Raw genomic sequence first — 22,362 nt, forward strand, 5'->3', positions numbered from 1 at the left:
GGAAATCATCCAGTGTGGGGAGGTGGGGAAGTCGTCCAGTGGGTTAGGTGGGAATGAGTCTTAGGCACGTGAGTCTTCTAGGACTCAGAAAATACCTCTTTCTCTGGGCGGGGACAGGGCGGTAAGGCAGTGCCATCTCTAGTCCAGCCTGAGCACGGGGCCTGGGCCAGTGGGAGAAGCTAATCACTCAGTGCCTGGCACATCGAGAGCCCTCCGTAAACAGTAGCCATTAATCTGCGAAAGGCTTGGAGGGTATAACCTGAGTGGTTCTTATTGCTGCTTATACAAGGAGTCAACTGGTATTCGAGTTTACCAAAATCTGGTGATTCTCAACTGAGGGCACTTTTGCTTGCCAGGGGCATTAGCAGTGTCAACACATTTTTGGTTGTTCAGGCTGGGGGCAGGTAGGGTGGTGAGAGGTCAGGCATGTTGCTAAATATCCATGGCACAGGACAGCCCCTTGTGACAAAGAGTTATCTGGCCCAAAATGTCACAGTGTCAGTAGTGCCAAGGGCAAGACATCTGATCTAACCCTTCCCAGTTTCTAGAGTATTTTCTCCTCCCAGCTCATCAACACAGCACCCTTGTGAGGTAGACAGGCTGGGAATTCTCCCCAGTTTGGTTTCTTGAGGTGAGGGAACAGAGACCCAGAGAGGCTCAGTGTTTTACCTAAGAGAATACAGACTGGCCACGACAAAGAAGGTAGGGCCCTGAACCACTCAGGTCTTTGAAGCCTAATGCTGTGTGAGACCCCCGGAGACACAGCCTAGCTCCATCCAACATCCTAAGCTGTTGGCTTATGGAATCCTCACCATACTCCTGTGGAGTAGCTGCTGTTCCCCCATTTATCGGTGTTTTAAAAGACACAGACTGGGCCGCCTGGGTGGCTTGTATTTCTCTACTTTTATATTTGTATCCTTTTTTTAAAAAAAGATTCTATTTTTTTATTTGAGAGAGAGCAAGCGCACAAGTAAAGGGAGTGGCACAGGGAGAGGAAGAAGCAAACTCCCCGCTGAGCAGGGAGCCCGATGTGGGGCTCGATCCCATGACCCTGGGATCATGACCCGAGCCGAAGGCAGACACTTAATCGACTGAGCCACCCAGGCGCCCCTCTACTTTTATACTTATAATTAAGAACTTTATTGGCTTAAGACTTAACACCAGAAAATTTACTTTAAATGTATTTCTTTAAAAAAAAAAAATTCTAGAAATTATTTTTTGTTTTGGGGGTGGTGGTTTTGTGATTTTTAAAAAATTAATTCATTAATTCAAACAGAATATCCTGCACTTAGTCCTAAAGTTTGATTTTATTTTTAACCATTCTTTTTGCCCAGCCTGTTTTGATTGCTAACCGTGGCGTAAAAGTACAGTCCAGAAAGAGACTGAGCAGTCTCGTGTCCTGGAAAAAGCATGGGCTTTGGAGACTGACAGAGCTGAATTCAGATCCAGGTTCTTAACGTGGGGCTGAGGGGGCTAGGGGCTAACACTGTCTTCCCTCAGCTCTAAGAGCGGTACTGAGGTGGTGAATGTGAAAGATGAGTGCCGGGGGCACAGCTTCTAGACTATTTAATATTTTCCTTTGACTCTCTTCAGAACATACTCCAATCACATAGGAGGAGGAGGGTTGGTTTGTTTTTTAAGTCAACATTTGCACACCTGAAATTGATACAATTCTAAAATGGCCTTACTTTTATTATTATAAAATCAAAATATTACTCAGCTATCAAAAAGAACGATTTCTCAACATTTGTTGCAACATGGACGGCGCTGGAGGAGATAATGCTAAGTGAAATAAGTCAAGCAGAGAAAGACAATTATATGGTTTCTCTCATCTATGGAACATAAGAATTAGGAAGATCGGTAGGAGAAGAAAGGGATAAAGAAAGGGGGGGTAATCAGAAGGGGAGATGAAGCATGAGAGACTATGGACTCTGAGAAACAAACTGAGGGCTTCAGAGGGGAGGGGGATGGGGGAATGGAATAGGCTGGTGATGGGTAGTAAGGAGGGCACGTATTGCACGATGCACTGGGTGTTATACGCAACTAATGAAGCATCGAACTTTACATCAAAAATGTAAAGGGATGTACTGTATGGTGACTAACATAATATAATAAAAAAAAATTTTTTTTTTTTAAAGATTTTATTTATTTATTCGACAGAGATAGAGACAGCCAGCGAGAGAGGGAACACAAGCAGGGGGAGTGGGAGAGGAAGAAGCAGGCTCATAGCGGAGGAGCCTGATGTGGGGCTCGATCCCATAACGCCGGGATCACGCCCTGAGCCGAAGGCGGGCGCTTAACCGCTGTGCCACCCAGGCGCCCCAATAAAAAATTTTTAAAAATAAAATAAAATCAAACAGTGGTAACATCTGACTTCAGGGTGTGGGATGGCGTTGGGGAATATCCAGGTTGAGTGGTCGACTTTTCAGGCACTACCGTGGTTTTCATGTGGCGTGTAAGAATGGTTATTGTGTACTGAACACTGCTTGCTGCTTTACCTGGCACTGTGCTAAGCATCTGACATACTCTCTTATATTATCGTGACAACCTTTGAAATACAGTTGCTGTCCCGTTTTCTTTAAGGAGACCAGGTCGAGCATGGCTGTGACTTGCTTGGGCATATGCTTGGTTTTACAGACAGAACCAGATTTAGACCATGAGGTCTGTTTGATCCGTGGACGGTGCTCCTCACATCTGTAATATGCACTTCTAAACCAAGTGATTCTGTTAAATTTCAAGTCAGGAGCTCTGGATGATAGAGAAATAGAATCACCTCCGCAGTGCAGAAAACCCGGGTTCAGATACAAAGATTATCTGAATTCTGACCCAGATAGTCTTCCTCCTCCCCCAAGAGACACTTAAGAGTTTTATTTCTGTTGTAGAAGTATCACAGTAAGCAATTTTCAGAGAATTCACAATGGTGTAAAATAAATTTTCTTCATTATACCCTTCCCATTTTCCACATTTCTATTTGTAGGGGAAACTACAGTTTAGAATTCCTTGCGGGGGTGGGGGGTGCGCCTGGGTGGCTCAGTCATTAAGCGTCTGCCTTCGGCTCAGGTCATGATCCCAGGGTCCTGGGATCGAGCCCCCGCATCTGGCTCCCTGCTCAGCGGGGAGCCTGCTTCTCCCTCTCCCTCTGCCTGCTGCTCCCCTTACTTGTGCTCGCTCACTTTCTGCCAGATAAATAAATAAAATCTTTAAAAAAAAAAAAAAAATTCCTTGCCGGGGCACCTGGGTGGCTCAGTCAGTTAAGCATCTGACTCTTCTTCTTTTTTTTTTTTTAAAGATTTATTTATTTGAGAGAGCAAGCACGTGTGCGTAAGAGTAGTGGGGAAGGGCAGAGGGAGAGGGGAGAAGCGGACTCCCCGCTAAGCAGCAAGCCCCACAAGGGGCTCGATCCCAGGACTCTGGGATCATGACCTGAGCTGAAGGCAGACAGACGATCAGCCGACTGAGCCACCCAGGATCCTAAGCATCCAACTCTTGATTTCGGCTCAGGTCATGATCTAAAGGTCACGAGATCAAGCCCTGCGTCAGGCTCTGTGCTGAGTGTAGAGTCTGCTTGGGATTTTCTCTCTGCCTCTTCACACCCTATCCTTGCTCACTCTCTCTAAGTAAATAAATCTTACAAAAAAAAAAAAAAAAGACTTTCTTGTCTATCTTCTTGGAAAATGATCAGCAGTCATAATCATGCATGTGTATATGTAAACCAAACTATTAAAATGGCTTGCTGCTTTTCACTGGATGGCCTTATGTGATATGGAAGGGTCTTGGAGCATGTATAGAGTGACCTTATCTGTCTCGTTGGCTGCGTGATATATTCCTTTCGGTGTACCATTGTTTGTGGCCAGTTTCATCTTGAAAGGCATGTAAGTTGTTTTTGGTTTTTCCTGGTCCTTGGAATTTGTTCCCAATAGCCTTTCTAGGAAGGTGACTTACACACTTAATGATACCTTAGGAGTTCCTAGTAAGGACACAGTGCTTGCTTGGCTATGATGCCTGCCTGAGAAGACTTCATAGGGAACCTGACTTTGTTTCACTATGGCCCAATGGAGCACATAGTAGGTGCTCCATAAGTATTTTTTGCCTGAGTGACTGGCTTTTGCTCGTCTGGTCATTTGCTCCACTCTAGAGGGAGACCAGCCTGCCCACTGGTGTCCCTGCAGGATCTTCTTGCCTGCCTGTTTCTCTAGGCACCCAACAGACTCGATTCCAGCATCGCGCTGGCCTGCCCCTCACATGTAGGTGTTTCTTACTGCCCCATTCACAATTCAGCCTCTGGTGAAGCAGCTGCCCTGTGGTGTGTGTGTGCGTGTGTTTGCCTTGTTTGGGTGTCGAGTGTTTTTCCAGTTTACTTAATAAGATAGTGGCCAGACTGCATGCTTCCTGCTGCATTTTTCCACTATCTTGAGAGTTGGCCTCACCATCTGTGAGCAAAAGGTCTCATCTTTTTATTATTCTCCCATGGCATGTTGCAAAACATTAAGCGTGAGCTGGTTTCCTGTGGCAAAAAGTTGACTTTGATTTGTTCTTTTTGAGGTTACTGTGAGTTTATCATAACAGGAGTGCTAAAAATATCAGGTCTAGTATGGAAACAGCATTCACTTACCAGCATGAACAATAACATGCAGGTTTAGCCCAGAGCAGGAAGAAATGGGCTTCATCATAAGATGAGAATTACTTAGCAGAGAATCCTTGGCAATTTGAACTTTTTTGGTCTCTGTTCTGATGAGTCGTGGAAAAGTACTTAGGCTGTTTTTGAGCCACAGAATTAAAGCTGAAAATAATCTTAAGCAAACATTGTTTGAGCACCTGCTATAGGCCAGATCCTGTGCCTGGGAATCCTCATCAGCTCCTGGCCAGTGGAAAAGAGAAACACAAATAATTCTCCTTGTGAGGAGAGCTGTAACAGGGCTCTGGACAGGCTGTTGTGTTGTGCTGTTCTGTTTTTCAGCTTGTGTGAATTACTTCATAATAAACTACCGTGGAGCTCAGGGAACCGGGGCGTCTAGCCGTCTTTGGGGAGCCGAGAAGTCTTCACAGAGGATGATAGATCTGAGCTGGCTTTTAAAGAAGAGGGGTTTGCTAGGGACTGAAGAGAGGTGAGACCATTGACAGGTAGAGGAGCAGTCCCTGTACAGGGCCAGCCGTGCCAAGACCATGGCCCAGCGAGGCTGGAGCTCTCTGGGAGCTGGCTGGAGAGGAGATCATCAGGGCCCTGCTTTTTAGCCTTTTATTCTTTTCTCTTTTCTTTTCTTTTCTTTTTTTAAGATTTTATTTTTCAGTGATCTCTAAACCCAATGTGGGGCTTGAACGCACGACCCTGAGATCAAGAGTCGCATGTTCTTCCTACTGAGCCGGCCAGGCGCCCCTAGGCTTCTATTCTTAACAGCCATTCATTCCCCAACTGATAAGAGATCAGAATCTCTCAGGGAACATTTGAAAAATACAGATTCCCTGGTTCTAGCTCAGATTTACTGGATCAAAATAACTAGGGGAGCGTGGCATCTCCGTATGTTCGTAAAGCTCCCCAGCTTCTGAAGGCTCAGCCAATTAGAGGGAAACTGCCCGGGGGAGAGGGTACCCATGTCCTGTGTCACAGCTTTGAGTTCGTTTGTGTTCTTACGTTACAGCATATTAAGTATTTATTTCAAATGAGGCCATTACTACACTGAGGCAGAAAAAAGGAACTAACCCATGTAGCTTTTGAATATATACCCTCAGACTAAAGAAAGAACTATAAACAAATACTGAACTGTAATTAGTAGGTTTGTTTTTCACAGTGGTGTATGGGTTAGCAATTCTGAAACTAGTTACTGTTTGTTCTAGAATTGAGCAAATAGGTAAATATATTGTGGATAATGAGAATCAGATTTTTTTTTTTTAATTGCCAGAAAAGGGAGTTCTTATAAGTATGGAAGGTGGGAAAGGCTAGAAGGAACGCTGTGAGATGAGATGGGAATTGGAGTCCCCGGATGAACTCATGGTTTTTGTGTGTAGATACAGAAATAGATGTGTGTATGTGTGTGTCTTCACATTTATGCATGTGTATTTGCTAGTTCTGAAACAGAGGGCTTAGAAGCAAGGACAGTCTGGTAGCAAGCCATGAGTGCACCTCATGCCAGATCCTGCTTGGTAATCTCCTAAGAACCAGGCTGTCTTGGAGAAAAGGCTGATTCTGGGGCTTGGGTAGGAACATCACAGGGTGAGCTTGGAACATCCTGCTATGCCAGAAAGTAAGGATGTGCCCAAAGAATGATGAGTCATGTCGAAAGGACATAGGTGCCAACTTGAAGGGGCTCCTCCTGGTGAAATCTGGGACAATTGGAGGATAAAGTAAATAATAGATTGTAATGCATAGAATAAAAAAAGAGCCCGTGAGTCTATACTGATAGATAAATGAATGGCAGAGAGGGGAAAGTTTTGTTTTGTTTTTTTGTTTTGTTTTGTTTTGTTTCAGCAGAAGAATAAAGCAGGGGGGGGCGCCTGGGTGGCACAGCGGTTAAGCGTCTGCCTTCCGCTCAGGGCGTGATCCCGGCGTTACAGGATCGAGCCCCACGTCAGGCTCCTCCACTATGAGCCTGCTTCTTCCTCTCCCACTCCCCCTGCTTGTGTTTCCTCTCTTGCTGGCAGTGTCTCTCTGTCAAATAAATAAATAAAATCTTAAAAAAAAAAAAAATAAAGTAGGAGTGATGAAGATGTAAAAAATCTGTATATGACCATCACCATAGCAGTAAAAATAGTTTCAGTCCTTGGTGGACGACTGGGTGGCTCAGTCGGTTAAGCGTCTGCCTTTGGCTCAGGTCATGATCCTGGGGTCCTGGGATCGAGTCCCATGTGGGGGGGTGTCTCTGCTCGGTGGGGAGCCTGCTTCTCCCTCTGCCCCTCCCCCCTGCTCGTGCTCACCCACTCTCTAAGATAATAAATAAACCTTTTTAAAAAATTGGAAAAAAAAGAATCCTTGATGGATGCTAAAACTAACGGGAAGGGTTGCTCTGAAATAGTCTCTTCCCAAGATGCTTTTTAACTAATTACAGAGAGAGACTTCAGAGAACCCTGGCAGATTGTACCTCAAACAAGAGATCAAAGTTGATACTCCAGGAATGGGACAAAAAGAGCTCACGCATCCTGAGAGGATGCACTGAGAGGGACACACCACTGCTCTGGATTTCCTGTCCAAAGTGGGTAATGTGAGTCTGATTATGAGGAAACATCAGACCAACCCGAATAGAAGAATATTCTGTGAAGTAAATGCCTTGTACTCTTCAAACTGTCGCAAAGAACTGAGGAACTCTTGTCCCAGATTAAAGGAGAATAAAGAGACATGATAACTAAGTGGAATGGAGAATTCTGGATTGGATCCGAGACTGGGGGAAGATTTTTCATTTCTTTTGCTCTCAAGGACATTAGTGAGACAGTTGATGAAATTTGAAAAAGGTCTGTAGATTAGATATACTCAGCGTGAATTTCATGTTTGCGTAATTGTTTTGTGGTTATATAAGAGAATATTCTTGTTTTTAGGAAATACACTCTGAAGTATTTAGGGGCAAATGGTGGATCATTCAGGAAAAAATGAGTGTGTGTAAACATAGAGAAATAATGATAAATGTGGTAGGATGTTAACATTGGGGAAATCTAGATGAAGTTATACAGGAATTCTGTGTACTGTTTTTCTGTAGGTCTAAAATTATTTCGTAAGTTAAAAATAAGGGCGCCTGGTGGCTCAGTTGGTCAAGCGTCTGACTTTGGCTCAGGTCATCTCTGGGTCCTGTTATGAAGCCCTAAGTTGGGCTCCCTGCTCAGCAGGGAGTCTGCTTCTCCTTCCCTCTCTTCCCTCTCCCATCCTGTCCCTCTCCTTCTCTCCCTTTGCCCCTACCTCCACTCATGCTCGCTCTCTCTCTCTCTCAAATAAATAAAACCTTAAAGGAAAAAGTTAAAGATAACAAAAACAAAAACAATCTCCAAACAAACCGATTCTCAGCACCTGGAAAAATGCTGGTATTTAGTAGCTGATGAATAATACTTGCGAAGGGCTTATTGATCATCTGTGTGGGGTCCATAGACTGGCGTATTTTAACAGCACATCCTCATCATCTCCAGATGGTGGGAGGTCTGAATGTAGTATTCTGTATGTACAGTTCTTCTGGAAAAGAGCCATATAGGTTCCCTAGATTTCCAAGGGTGCCTAGAGACCCTTGCTGTGGGAGAAATAGCTCACATCACCAGAACAGCAAAGCCTTGAGTCAGGTAGGAGATGATGAGCAGGTCTCCATGGCCTCCACTCTGGGCCTTTGCAAAAAAGAATTTTCTCTGTCGAGCAGTAGTAGGCAGACTGTAGGGGGTGTATTTGCATGTAAACAAGTCACACTCACCTTCTATCTGGAGTCAGGCAGGAACATAATAAAAATAGAAATGGTGGCTTGGAAGCAGGTACTGGGAAGGCACAGGGCATAGATGGGGTGGTAGCCTCTTGTAAGTAAATCGCTCCTGCTGCTGAGCCTCATTGTTGGTTGTAGGGTGGATTAAGGATGAGGTGTCCTAATATGCTGTCAGTGTATACCCAGAACCAGAATGAATCTGTTGGCAACCAGTGCTTCAAGTTAAGCTGTTAGCTTTGTTCCAACCTATTTGCCATTTTCTCTTCTTCGGAGCATTCATGAAGTTCAAGTGCTTGACTGGCAGCTCCTTTCACCTAGAGCCCCAGCTCAGAACTCTGTGTGGTGCTCTCTGGGACCCGAGTTCAGCTGGAGACCTCCTGATCTCCCTCCCTCCTGTTCAGATGACCACGAGTTCTCCCATAGGACTGCCTCTCCCCTGCAGCCTTCATCAGGGCCATGGTGCCTTTACCAGCCTCTGCCTTCAGAGATCCTCCTTCTAATGCATTTTCAGTCACCAGACTGATCTATCTACAAACTGAAACCCTTCAATGACTCTCTTTTGCCATCAGGATACAATTTAAACTTTGTGGCTTGGTCTTCTAGACCTAGGACCTGCTGACCTTTTTTCCCCTTTCCATTCCCTTCTGCCATCCTTGAACCCTACACTCGTACTGAACTACTTGCTGTCGCCCCATAGTGTCACCCCCCCTCATATCTATACACATTTCCATTTCTTCTGCCTGGAATGTCCTGCTTGAGCCCTTCCCACTTAACCCTCATTGCGCAGCTCCAGTGCTGCCTCCAGGAACCTAGCCCCCCCCCTTATCTGAGTTGGGTTTCCTTCCTCTGTAATCCCCATGCCACCCCCCAGACAACAGAGCTGACTTGAGGGCTGTCTTGTGGGCTCCCTTGTCTCTTGACTGTCCAGCAGAGGCCTGATGCAGAACAGGGGCTAGGTCAGTGTGGGTTAATTGATTTCTGAGGCCACCTGTCCCACGTTTGGATAGTTTTGCTAATTCTTTTTTTTTTTTTTTTTTTTTTTTGAGAGAGAGAGAGTATGAGTGGAGGGCGGGCAGAGGCACAGGGAGAAGCAGACTCCCCACTGAGCAGGGAGTCCGATGCAGGGCTCAATCCCAGCACGCTGGGATCGTGACCTGAGCCGAGGTCAGATGCTTAACCAACTGAGCCACCCACGCACCCCAGAATTTTGCTAATTTTTAACCTGTGGCTTCATTAGTTTATTTTAGGCTCATGTAAAGCTGCCTAGATGGTGCTAATTTGCCTGAGTCCTTTTCCCCCCTGTGCCACAAGACTGGAAGTACCTGTAAGCCCCAGACTTAGCTGCAGGACTGTGCCGTAAGCATCGAAAGAATGGAGACGTATTTCCATTCCTTTCACCCCCCCGTGTCGAGGGAGCAAGGGCTTGTTAACAACCAGCATCTCCTGTCTCTGCTAGGAGCTTGTGAGGTCAGGGCCCTTCATTGGGGGGATTAGGCTTTTTTTTGCGTGACTAATTGTTCTTGGTTTGTAAATCTAGCCAGACAAATTTGGGGTTCATATCTCCTTTCTCCTGCCAGTAGAATCTTCTCAGTCACCTATGCCTTGAAGTGTCCAGAGTTGGATCTGGAAAGAAGTAGTTTAGGTCCCGGCTGTACTATATCTTTCTTGACCTTAAGCAAGTCCCTTCACTTCATGGCCTCTGTAGAAATAGAAATGGATAAGATTTTGAGGACTTTCTACTCACAACAATCATATATACAAAAGCCTTCAAAGTAGTTATGTTTTCTCCTTTTTTAAATTGTAAAAGTGAGACAAAGGGGTAAAATATAGATACCTCAGAGAAAACTGCCATTTCTTGTGTTTTCTTCTAGAACTCTCTTTTTTTAAGTTTTGTTTTGTTTTGTTTTTTTTCTAGTAACCTCTACACCCAACTGGGGCTAGAACCTGCAACCCTGAGATCAAGAGTCACATGGTCTTAAATGAGCCAGCCAGGCACCCCAAGAACTTTCTAGTATTTTATACCTATTTTTCATCCTCTCTGAGTGGATTCTTCTGCAAGGTGTCTTCATGATGGGCACTTTGTAATATTTTTTACTGTTGTAGACTCTAGAAAACTTTTGTTTCTTTGATGCCTCCTCCTTCGATTCTCCCTCCCCCCCCCACACTCCTTACTTACCTCCCTGTTTTTATGACTTGTAATTGTCTTTTTTGTCTCTAGGCCTCAGCTTGATTGGGTGATCTGTTCAGAAGGACCTTTTTCTTTTTTTCTTTTTTTTTAAGATTTTATTTATTTGACAGAGAGAGACACAGCAAGAGAGGGGACACAAGCAGAGGGAGTGGGAGAGGGAGAAGCAGGCTTCCCGCTGAGCAGGGAGCCCGATGCGGGGCTCGATCCCAGGACCATCATGACCTGAGCCGAAGGCAGACGCTTAACGACTGAGCCACCCAGGCGCCCCGGAACTTCTTATTTTAGAACTGTGACCTTTGTGGACCAGGTCAAGGGCAGCGGTTCCCGTTCGGGCCTGGCATTCCCCACTGGGTGTTTGGTGTCCAGCAGTGACAAGGACCGCTGAGGAGGAGACCGCCACAGGGAAGTGGATTCCGATAAGGGGGTGGCAGTCGAGTACTTGTTGATTCACTGCTGTCATGACCACAGATGTTTAAAAATAATTTGTAGGAAGGGTGAAAGAAAAAAAGCAGTGGTTTTTGGTGGTTGTTGTTCTGTTTGGGTTTTTTGGTGCCACTGCCTTTATCAGTGGTAGAGAACGCAGACCGCAGTCATTCAGAAAGGAAGGCAGCGCCATGTGAGAGAGGAGAGGTGAGGGGAAGGGCAGAGGTGACCCATCAGTGCGGTCTAGTGCCTCACAGCCTCAGCGGATAGTCTGGTGAGAAAGCCCATCGTGGTGAGGCACCTGCTCCGCTCTTCAGTCTGACAAACGGGCATAACCCTAAGTCCGCCTCATCGGGTCACAGGGATGAAATGGAGGCCCGGCCCATGTTGTGCATTCAGAATTGTTGATTAAGGGCTTTACATGTGTCACAGTCCCTTTGAATCTTTATAACGCCCTCGTGAGAGCAGATCTTACTATTATCATCCATTGTCATATGAAGATATTGATTGTTGGACAGCCCGAGTCATTTGTCCACAGTCACCAAACCTAGTAAGTGTCTCAGTGTTGCCCGACACCGTCGGATTTTAATTACAGCTGACCCTTGAACAACACAGATTTGAAATGTGCACTTATATATGAATTTTTTTTTATAAATACAGTACAATACTGTAAAATGTATTTTCTCTGCCCTGTGATTTTTTTTTCTTTTTTTTTAAGATTTTATTTATTTATTCGACAGCGTTAGAGACAGCCAGCGAGAGAGGGAACACAAGCAGGGGGAGTGGGAGAGGAAGAAGCAGGCTCATAGCAGAGGAGCCTGATGTGGGGCTCGATCCCACAACGCCGGGATCACGCCCTGAGCCGAAGGCAGACGCTTAACCGCTGTGCCACCCAGGCGCCCCTGCCCTGTGATTTTCTTAATAACATTTCCTTTTTTTCTGGTTTATTTTATTGTAAGAATACAGTATGTAATAGATGTAACACGAATATTTGTTAACCAGCTGTTCATGTCACTAAGGCTTCTGGTCAGTAGTAGGCTATTAGCAATGAAGTTTTTGGAGAATCAAAGTTATACGTGGATTTTCGAGTTCATGGGCGGTCAGACCCCTAAACCCCTGTGTTGTTCAAGGGTCGACTGTATTAGCATTACCAATAATGGCGTTATGTCCATTTTAAAAATCTGAACTTCACAAGAGCCCTGTGACATTTCCTTATTCCACTTTGGCAGATGGGAACCTGAGGCCCTTGAGAGCAGATTGTAATAATGGGCAGCATTGTCAGCGAGACCTGCCTGGTGGTTTGCTTCACAGCCCTACGTCTCCCCCACCCCCGGCATTAGCCTGGGTTTGAGCTGCTCTTGGGCCCCCAGCCCAGCTGCAGTTCTTGTTCAGTGCCTCCCATCTTTTCTCTGACTGTCAGACAGCAGTCACGGGAATGTCCTGTGCCATCTTCCCTCGGTGAGAGCGGTTGGCAGAGAGCAGCAGATGCCCAGAGTCAAGGTCATGTGCCACTCAAGTGCTGGGCTAGAGAAAAGCCCCTGTCTCCCTGCTGCTTGTGACCAGGCAGGGGTGAGTGTGAATGCAGAGGGCTCTGTCAGAACGGCTCTGTGAGTAGAGGGTGCGGTTGGCAAAGCTGATAGAGAAGGAGCCCTGCGGCAGGGGGGCTGTGGCTCTTTCTGCTTGCCCTCTGCATAATTGTCTCTGCGTTTTTAGAATTTCTGTGTCCTTTTCTTTTTGTAAGTTACAGTCTTCGCATACTAGTCAAAATGTACTTCAAAGGTGAGAGTCAAGCTCAGGAATCGCTTGACATTTTTTAAAGGAGAAACACTATTTGGCTGGGCTAGAGTCTGAGCGAGTGGTTGACATTATTCTAAACTGGTGGGTTCTGGGGCGGGGCGCCAAATCCATTTGAAGTGATTTTTATTTTGTGAACTAGCGTGTCTCCTATCTTGTTTCTGCTCCTAGGGAGGCGGTATAGCATTGAGGTTATGAGTGTGGTGATCTTTGAGTCCACTGTGACCCTGAGCTTCTCTGTCCTAAGCCTCAGTTTCCCACCTCTAGAATGTGGTGGTAACAGTTGTACCTTACCTCATTCTGTTTTATTTTTACATAGTGGAGTGCATTCTGAATACTGGATATTATAGGACTTTTTTTTTTAAGGTTTTATATTTAAGTAATCTCCATACCCAGTGTGGGGATCGAACTCACAACCCCGACCGAGATCAAGAGTCACACTCTCCACTGACTGAGCCAGCCAGGTGCCTCTGTAGGATTTTTTTTTTTTAACCTAAATTAAGATTTTTTTAACCTTAATGTTGCCAAAAACATAGGACTAAAACATGCTTTTTTTTTTTTTTTTTTTAAGATTTATTTATCTTTAGAGAGAGCGGGGGGCGGGGGGCAGAGGGACAGAATCTTTCAAGCAGACTCCCTGCCAAGTAAGGAGCCTGACATGGGGCTCGATCCCACAACCCATGAGATCGTGACCTGAGCCAAAACCAAGAGTCAGACACCTAACCAACTGAACCACTCAGGCACCCCTGACTAAAAGTTGCTTAAACATAATTTTAATAGATGAATAATACTCCAACCTGTCAATATATTTTATGTAACTGTCCTACCATCTGATGTGAGATTATTTCCAGATTATCTGTGATATAAATACCATGGCAGTGAGCATTTATACATAATTCAGTCACTGGCCAGGGGGCATGACCCTTTGTAAAGATCCTCTGTACCACATTTTCTTATGGTTTACTGAGCATTTACCCTCCCACCAGAGCTCAGTGACTGAGCAGTTCCTTCTGCCTTGCTTAGGTTGAGTAATCTTGGCCTTTAATTTGGTAGGCAAAAAATGGCATCTTGTTTTCAGGTCATTTCTGAGAAATAGCACTCCCTTTTCCCCCCATCAATAACTTCCATGCGGCTGTGTCAAATTCTTTTCAGAAGAGAGTAAGATGTAAATAACAACAGACAGCTTTCTTTTTCTGTTTTGAGCTGTTACGTGATGAGGTTCCACACCAGGTTTCACTGGAGAGGTGAAAGGGTGGCCAGGACTTGGAGCTCAGAAGGGGCATTTCAGAGCAGGTCTTCAGGGTAGGCCACTCCAGTGGTGACGCTCTCTGGAGAGTGAGATCAAAGTACTGTGTGGCCACGGTGACAGTCATGACAGTCTGGACTTACGAGTGTGCCCTCTGTGGATTGCAGGACCTGGGGCTGTCTGGGTCACTTCTGGGTCGCTTCTGGGTCCCCAGCACAGCTCGGCACGGGGTGTGGGGATGGAGTGCAGGTGCTTAGGAAATGTGTATGGATGAAAAAATGAATGAATGAGTACATGCACACACCTACTTGTAAGTTTCTGTGTTAAAGAGTGGGGTGAAAGAAGGGGCAAGTAATGTGGAACTGAGCTGAGCAGATGACCAGGCACCTCGAAAGACGGGAGGCTGAGAGAGCCAAACTCGCAGTGACTTCCCTGAAACGTCCCTGCCTTCTGCAGTCCAGCTCTGTCCCTCCTTGGAGCTTCATGTCTGTGGGCTGGCTTTTCTGCACCTTTAGCCCTTAGATATGGCCTTGAAAGCCAGTGTTCATCTCGGTTCCCTCTTGAGGACACACGTGGTACGCTGTGTATGTTTTTTTTTTTTTTTTTTTTTTTTTAAGAATTTTTATTTATTTATTTGCAAGAGAGGGAACACAACCAGGGGGAGTGGGAGAGGAAGAAGCAGGCTCCCAGTGGAGGAGTCCGATGTGGGGCTCGATCCCAGAACTCTGGGATCACGCCCTGAGCCAAAGGCAGACGCTTAATGACTGGGTCACCCAGGCGCCCCTGTTTTTTTGTTTCTTGCTGGACTTTCCAGATCTACCATGTTTGTAAATACGTGGTAAGGAACAGATCCAGCCTGGGTATATTGAAAACTAGGTTCGATTCTGTTAATAGAAGAGCAGGCCTGGGAAGGATGTGTGAGGATCCTGTATCAGTTGTCATGAGCCCTCCTCTCTCCTCACATGTGACTCTTTTCCATCCTTCGCCGGAACGTCCCACGGAGCAGAGATTTTCTCAGTGCCCACGGGCATGCCCCGTGCTGGGCATTAAGTAGAGAATAGTGAACAAAGCAGGTATGGATTCTGTCCCACAAGCACAAAAACCCAGCAGAGGAGACAGATCAGTCCTTGTACAAGTGAATGTTCACGAATGACTGCAAAATCAAATCCTGAGATCCAAGTGCTGGAGGAGGGGGTGTTGCAGAGTATCAGGATTGTTCCCAGCCGAGTCACCGTAGTCTCCAGAGCTCCCCGCTGAACTGGTGATGGTAACAGCTGAGCGGGGAAGTTGGGCCCGAGGAAGGATGTCAGTTGCCCTGAGCGCGAGCGAGCTGGGCTTCCGGAGCTGGTGGAGGAGCAGTGGCTCTGGAGCGCTGTCCTGGCTGCCTCACGGGGCTTACTTCACTTCGTGCTTCAACCCTGTAGGGGAAGTGCTCTTATGATTCCCATTTTACGGAGGAGGCTCAAGGATGTTGTCACGTGCCCAAGGTCATAGCGAGTGGAAAGATTGGGCTCCAGCCCGGACAGTCTGGCGCTGTGGTGCTTACTGCTGCGGCCTGCCAATTTCAAAGCTCCCTTGGCTCTGAGGAGCAGCACGTGGTGTGCCAAGGGTGAGAGTGCGCCCAAGGTCAGTGTTCAGGCCTGGTGGCCGGAGGGGATGAGATGGTTCTCTCCAGTGAGACCACTCCATTCCGTCCAGTCATGCTGTCTCAGAGCACCTTTGCTGGTTCACACCTTTTGTTATTCTGTATGTAGTTTTGCCACCTTCCCTAAATGCTCTGAGAGGGCAGAGTGTGTGTTTTGCTTTCCCCTGTCCAGCTCAGGGCCTGTCACAACGTCGGTGCTCATTTTTTATATATTTGTTTTTGTTGAGATGTACTTGACCTATATTTCAGATTACAACATAATGATTTGATATTTGTATACACTGTGAAATCATCACAATAATTCTAGTTATTACCATCCTTGGTATAGATTTGTTGGAAAGAGAAATTGACCAAAGATGAGACCTCGTGTTTTGCCTTCAAAGATAGGCTATGGGGGGCAGGGGTGCCTGGGTGGCTCCGTCATGTTAAGCACCCAACTCTTAATTTTGGCTCAGGTCATGATCTCAGGGTTGTGAGATTGAGCCCTGCTCAGTGCAAAGTCAGCTGAAGACTCTCCCTGGCGTTCTGCCCTTCCCCCTACTCGAGCACTTGCACTCTCTCTGTCTCTTTCTCAGATGAATAAATAAATAAATACAATCTTAAAAAAAAAAAAAGATAAGCTATACGGTAGGAGGATAACTTTTTTTTTTGGAAGTATATGTGAACCAGGAGTCAAGGCAATTTCCAGGCCATTCTCAGAGATGATGAGTCTCCACTGAGTGAGCCAGCTTGGGGAGAATGGGTCTATGGGAGGTTGGAGAGCATCAGAGAGATTGGAGCAAGGGTGTCCGGTACAAGAAGCTTTAGGTGTCAGTCAGGCATATGAGGTTTTGTATAGATTTGGTTTTTTTCACCCTCAGTTGAGCTGTTTTGGGGGACAGCAACTGGTTTGGGGCTAATTTGCAACATTGACTCTGACTTCACTTTCTCCCTTCTAAATGTGCTATTTTTTTTTTCAGGTGTCTTTACTGATTATGCTAAATATTATTCCACTATTTATTTATTTATTTTTAAAAGATTTTATTTATTTATTCGACAGAGAGAGGCAGCCAGCGAGAGAGGGAACACAAGCAGGGGAGTGGGAGAGGAAGAAGCAGGCTCCTAGTGGAGAAGCCTGATGTGGGGCTCGATCCCACAACGCTGGGATCACGCCCTGAGCCGAAGGCAGACGCTTAACGACTACGCCACCCAGGCGCCCCTTATTCCACTATTTAAATGTAATAAATTTGTAGAAAGAAATACAGTGATTAATAGTACTGCTTTGCAGATTTCTGTTACAACACGAATCTGATACTCTGATTCAGTTTAAATTTGAATTTGAGTGTTAATTTCTTTTTGCAGAATAGTAGTATATTCACATGTACATAGTTTTTCTTCCAACAAATGAAGTGCTTGGTTTCTCCTTTTCGACGTTTTCTTTTTTCCATTACACGGGCAAGTCCTGACCCTGGGCAGAGACACTAGCCTATCATCTGTAGCGATGAATGTCATTCCCTCAGACTTCAACAACCTGTGTTAATTAAAAGGTTCAGATGCAGTTTAATCAAGTTTGGAACTCTAATTTTGTGCAGTGTTTTGATACGATGCGATGAGTCATCTTTTGGCAGAGCAGCTCTCCATCCCTGAGAATATTTGATCTTAACGGAACAGTTTTATAATCTGGAAACTGGTGAGGAGGTGCTCTTCAGAAGTGCAGAGTCAACAGTGGTGTGTGTGTAGCTGGCTGGCTATTTGGGAGGGGTGAAAAGCAGAACAAAGAGGAGAATTTAATAAGCAAGAGCTTGTTAGGGAATAGGGTCAGTTCTGGGGCTTCTGCCTGTCCAGGGCATGGGCTTCTCCCTGTCCCCCTCCACCCCTGCTGACTGGAGTGCTGACATTTGAAAAAGAGTGAAAAATACAGCTTCTGTTTGCTTTGCTGCAAGTAAGTGGCCGGACTGACTGGCCCCCTTCCCAGAGGCCCTGAGAGGACTTCAGATGTGGTCAGCGAGGTATCTGGACGGTGCCAGCCTGCCGGCCCTCGGCCAAGCAGCCTACACCAGGACCAGGCAAGGGGCCCAGAGAAACAGTGGGGCCAACTGCTGGCTGCCTTTGCTCTCCTCCACCTCGTGCCATCTTCTTTCTTTCTGAGGTGAAGTTGCTCTTCCACTCTGAAGATGGATGGGACGAGGCTTCGTATGGCCTCTGCCTCCACTTCTCACCCACGGAACTAGCAACTTAAAATTAATGGACCAGTTGGGAGAGGGCAGGGCCCATCTGGAAAATGCATCTCACAAAAATGTGGTTGAATGGGAGTCCTCCCGAGGTCAGGGGCAGAGAGCCAGACCACTTGGAATCCTTGGGGCTGCATTCCTGATTGTCTTACCATTTCTCCTGGCTTCGATTAGGGTTAAGAACACAGATTCCGAAGCCAGATCTGAGTTGGCATTTCTGCTCCGCTGCTTATTATTGACAGTTACATTGAACAAGCCACTTCATCTATTTGAACTTCAGTTTCTTCATCAATAAAATGGGGAGAGTAATACCTACCTCACCAGCTCATTGAGGATGAATATTAATGCACATAAAATATGGAGAATAGTGCCTGGCACACTGTAGGCACTGTTTGTTTTGCAGTTATTATAATGGTTTGAGCTTTGTTCCAAGAGCTGTATTTTCTGACCAAAAGATGAAAAGCTTTGTGGTGGAGCTGAAAAAATGATCCTCTCCTCTCCATCCCTCATGACAGTTGGTGCTTCTAGTGCAGTGACACAGAAATGAGAGGATCGCATAGGAGGCAGCCGGCCTGGGGCCCCTGCTGCCCACCACCCTGGCCGCTGGAAGTCAAGCAGCCTCACTCGGTTTCCACGCAGTTGCCACTGGGCCTTGGATCATGCCGTTCGAGTGGCTTGCACTTGGCATGGCCTCAGTCATTGCCCAGGCGACACTGATAACTCATTCTGGGTCTGTCCTTGTGTCCTCTCCGGAGTGACAGGAATAGCGATAACATGCGATACAGTCTGCTCAGAGTATCCTCTCTTTTGGCCAGGCAAGCAGATTTCCAGATCCCTTTGTCTTCACAGGACATTGCTGAAAAAGAGTCTTGGTCTAAACAGGGGTTGGTGGTCCCTTCTTTAGTCTTTTCTCCACCCTGCCCCCAAATGCTTATTACGTGATCGCATTGATTTACTCCACATTGGAATCCCAGCAACACATCTGCTGAGTTAGACGTGAGGCTAACTTAGGTGATGGCAGATTGGTGTTAGCCAGCATCCAAGTTGTCATCAGCTCTGAGTTGGCTGCCAGGTGGTCAGGTAGCATTGAAGATTCTAGGAGCTGTGTTGTTGTTGTTCTTCTTCTTCTTCTTTTTTTCTTTTTTAAAGGATGGTATTTATTTGAGAAAGAGAGCCGGGGGTGGGGAGGAACAGAGGCAGAGGGACAAGCAGGCTCCATGCTGAACGTGAAGCCCCACGCAGGGCTCAAGATCATGACCTGAGTTGAAATCAAGAGTCGGACACTCAACCGACTGAGCCACCCAGTCCAGGTGCCCCGGAGCTCTGTTCTTGAAAAAGAGGAAAGTGACATCCCCAGACAACAAACAGTATTCAAAACAGATGTTCTGGAGTCCTTTTTTCAAAGTCTCTGATGTGCAGAACCCTGTCTTGGGCCTGCGAAGGTTGCCAGAGAAATACGGACCAGGGGCCTGTCTCTGAGAAAAGCCCAGCCCAGGGCAGGTTGTGTCTTCTTTTCCTTAAACAGGCCTCCACGGTTTGAGATCTTCCTGGAGCACTTGACAACCCATTATGGGCCCCTCTCAGGCTTGAGGGGGCCATCTGCTGTGGTCCCTGACTCTTCCTTCTCCCCCCACCCGCATGGCATTCACAGGAGCAGACTGGCCCCTCCCTGCAACCCCCCCGGGTCTGCTGGGCCTGCAGTGAGTGCCTGGCCACTGTACTGGTGAATGACTGAATTCCTGCTACTTGGCCGGTGGTTCTCAACCCAGGTGGCTCATCACCGAAACAATTTGTGAGTCTTAAGAAAACAAGGAAAAGGACAGAGTCCTTATTAGTCCACGGTGGCTTCCAAATCCTTGGATTTTTTTTTTTTTTTTAAGATTTTATTTATTTATTTGACAGAGAAAGTGAGAGAAGGAACACAAGCAAGGGCAGTGTGAGAGGGAGAAGCAGGCTTCCTGCCGAGGAGGGAGCCCGATGTGGGGCTCGATCCCAGGACCCTGGGATCATGACCTGAGCCGAAGGCAGAAGCTTAATGGCTGAGCCACCCAGGCGCCCCCCAAATCCTTGGATTTTTTTAGAGCCTCAGAGCAGTTGTGTCACTTTTCAATCCACCTGAATTTTTAGGGAAGAGCCCCTTATACTGATGGAGAGTAGAATTTGTATAATAAGTTCACCTTTCCAGTCAACAGTTCTTGATGAGACTTAAAAGCAAGCACTTTTTAAATTGGGAAGCCCCCTCCAGGCATGAGCTGCTGTCCCAGAACACTGGGCCCCATTCCTGTCTACCCCCCCCCCAAGCAGCAGTGTGATGTGGGAGGGGCATTGCCCTAGAGATGCGGCTCCAGGCCGGCTGTGCACTCGCCTTGGGGAGATTGTAGGGAATAAGGACACCATCCACCCAGCCTGCTGTGAACATCGTGGACAAGGTGTGGTGGCAGTAGAAGGTGCTGGTATTTTGATCAGTCTTAGGCTCCTGCCTGTGTCTTTTTGTTGGGGTTAAAAATTCAGACCTTGTTAGAGTCTCATTACACAGTAGCTCTGATTTGCTGCCATCATGTGAACCTTTCCTCTGGTTCACTAGCAAAATTAAACGTTCGTTTCTAGAGGTTGACATAATTGTTATACTGGGAGGGAGGTTTTGTTTGTAATGACCTGCCTGTCTGATGAGTCTGAGCACTTGGCTGGCCTTTCTGGCTGAAGCAGCCCTTTGAACTGTTGCCTAGAATGCATGCCTCCCGCTCCTGACCTGGCTTCTGGGTCATAATTGGGTCTCTTCCCTCTGCTTGAGGCTTCTCCCCTACTTCCCCTGCCCCCAAGTTCACACATACTTGACTCAGTTACTACTTCCTTGGGGAATTCTTTTTTTTTTTTTTTAATATTTTATTTACTTTTGTGACAGACAGCGAGAGAGAGAGAACACAAGCAGGGGGAGTGGGAGGGGAAGAAGCAGGCTCCCAGCGGAGGAGCTGGATGTGGGACTCGATCCCGGAACGTCAAGATCACGCCCCGAGCCGAAGGCAGACGCTTAATGACTGCGCTACCCCGGCGTCCCTCCTTGGGGAATTCTTAACTGACACCACCCCACCGAGGACGTCAGATCCTCTGTTACACTATTGTGGCGCTCATCACAGTAATTTTTGTCATTTTTGCAATCATCAATTGCCTCTCTGTGTTTGCGAATAAACGAAAAGTAGATTATCTTTCACTTGGCCCTCATTTTCATTAATGTATCACGTTCTGTGTTTACGTTCTCAACATCTACAAGCATTTGTTATGAAAAGACTTGGTTTTGGGGGCGCCTGGGTAGCTCTTTCGGTTGAGCATCCAACTCTTTGATTTCAGCTTGGGTCATGATCTCAGGGTGGGGGGATTGAGCCCCAGGTTGGGCTCTGCACTCAGCATGGAGCCTGCTTGTCCCTCTCCCTCTGCTCTTCCCTGTGCTTGCTCTTGCTCTCTTTCTCTCTCTCAAATAAATAAATAGAATCCTTAAAAAAACAAAAACAAAGAAAGACTTGGTTTTTAACCTACCTTCTTTGTTTTTCTTAGTGCTCCTGAAGTTCCGCACAGATAAAGGAAGAGATCCTAGTTCTGATACCTTTGGGGAAGATTCTGAGTTGTTGCTCCAGATTCGAAACGACGTGCTTGACTCCCTGGGTGTTAGTCCTGACCTGCTTCCCGAAGACTTCGTCAGGTTAGTCTCGGTGTTGATCGCAGGTTAGCCTGGATTGATAAATGTCTGCTTTCCGTTTTGCCTTAATTTGGGTGGATCCCTTATTAAGAACAAAAGCCCTGAGGAGAGCCTTCTGCCTACTCCTGCCTACCTCTGGTATAGCACCAGTGTGTGAAGAAGAAAGAAAGGTGCAGGTTATCTTTTGTCGTAGATGATTTATATTCACATGGCTGAAAATTGAAGGTAATGTAAAATCTATATGCATTGCTCTATACCTTTCACTTTTCACTTTACATTATCTTTGGGGGATATTTCCAGATCAGTACATAGATTCCTCCTTTGTTTCTACTGCTCTGTAGTATTTCAACATTGAACCTGTCCCGTACTGACTCGGGTTGTAGCCAGGCTTTTGTTACCACATAGTGTATGACTTTGTGTGAATCATTTTGTGTGTGCAGTTATAACTGCAGGATCCATTACTAGGAAGGGAGTGGTTAGGTCAGCAGATTGTGATTTTATCATTTGTAGATATTACCCCATTGCCCTCTTCTGATCGCTTACCAGTTTATACCATCAGCAGCAAGGGCATCCCTGTTCCCAGCAGCCTCGCCCTTGGGTCCTGGGATGCCTTTGCCCTAGGTGACCAGTCTTTTGCTCTCGTACTTGGCAGGTTTAGGATTTAATTGGAGAGGTCCAGATGGTGACTGTGTCAGGAATGCCTTTCCAGACAGTTCTGGGATCGTCTCACTCTCTTTCTTTAGGGGCCCGAGTCGGGCCACTTTTTTTTTTTTTTTTTTTTTTT

At 46.4% G+C, this 22,362-nt stretch overlaps 1 protein-coding gene across 2 annotated transcripts in view; it reads left to right on the forward strand.

The window, feature by feature from the left end:
• Positions 1–22,362, forward strand: part of SAE1 (SUMO1 activating enzyme subunit 1) — an 88,931-nt gene that overhangs the window by 50,067 nt on the left and 16,502 nt on the right. For both annotated transcript variants that reach the window (XM_008684489.2, XM_040634213.1), the window contains exon 7: positions 21,437–21,581. In XM_008684489.2, the coding sequence (XP_008682711.1) occupies positions 21,437–21,581 (145 nt within the window). The remainder of the gene's footprint in view (positions 1–21,436; positions 21,582–22,362) is intronic.

This window comes from Ursus maritimus, unplaced genomic scaffold, assembly GCF_017311325.1.
Source record: "Ursus maritimus isolate PB19 unplaced genomic scaffold, ASM1731132v1 scaffold_19, whole genome shotgun sequence".
NCBI classification, from domain to species: domain Eukaryota; kingdom Metazoa; phylum Chordata; class Mammalia; order Carnivora; family Ursidae; genus Ursus; species Ursus maritimus.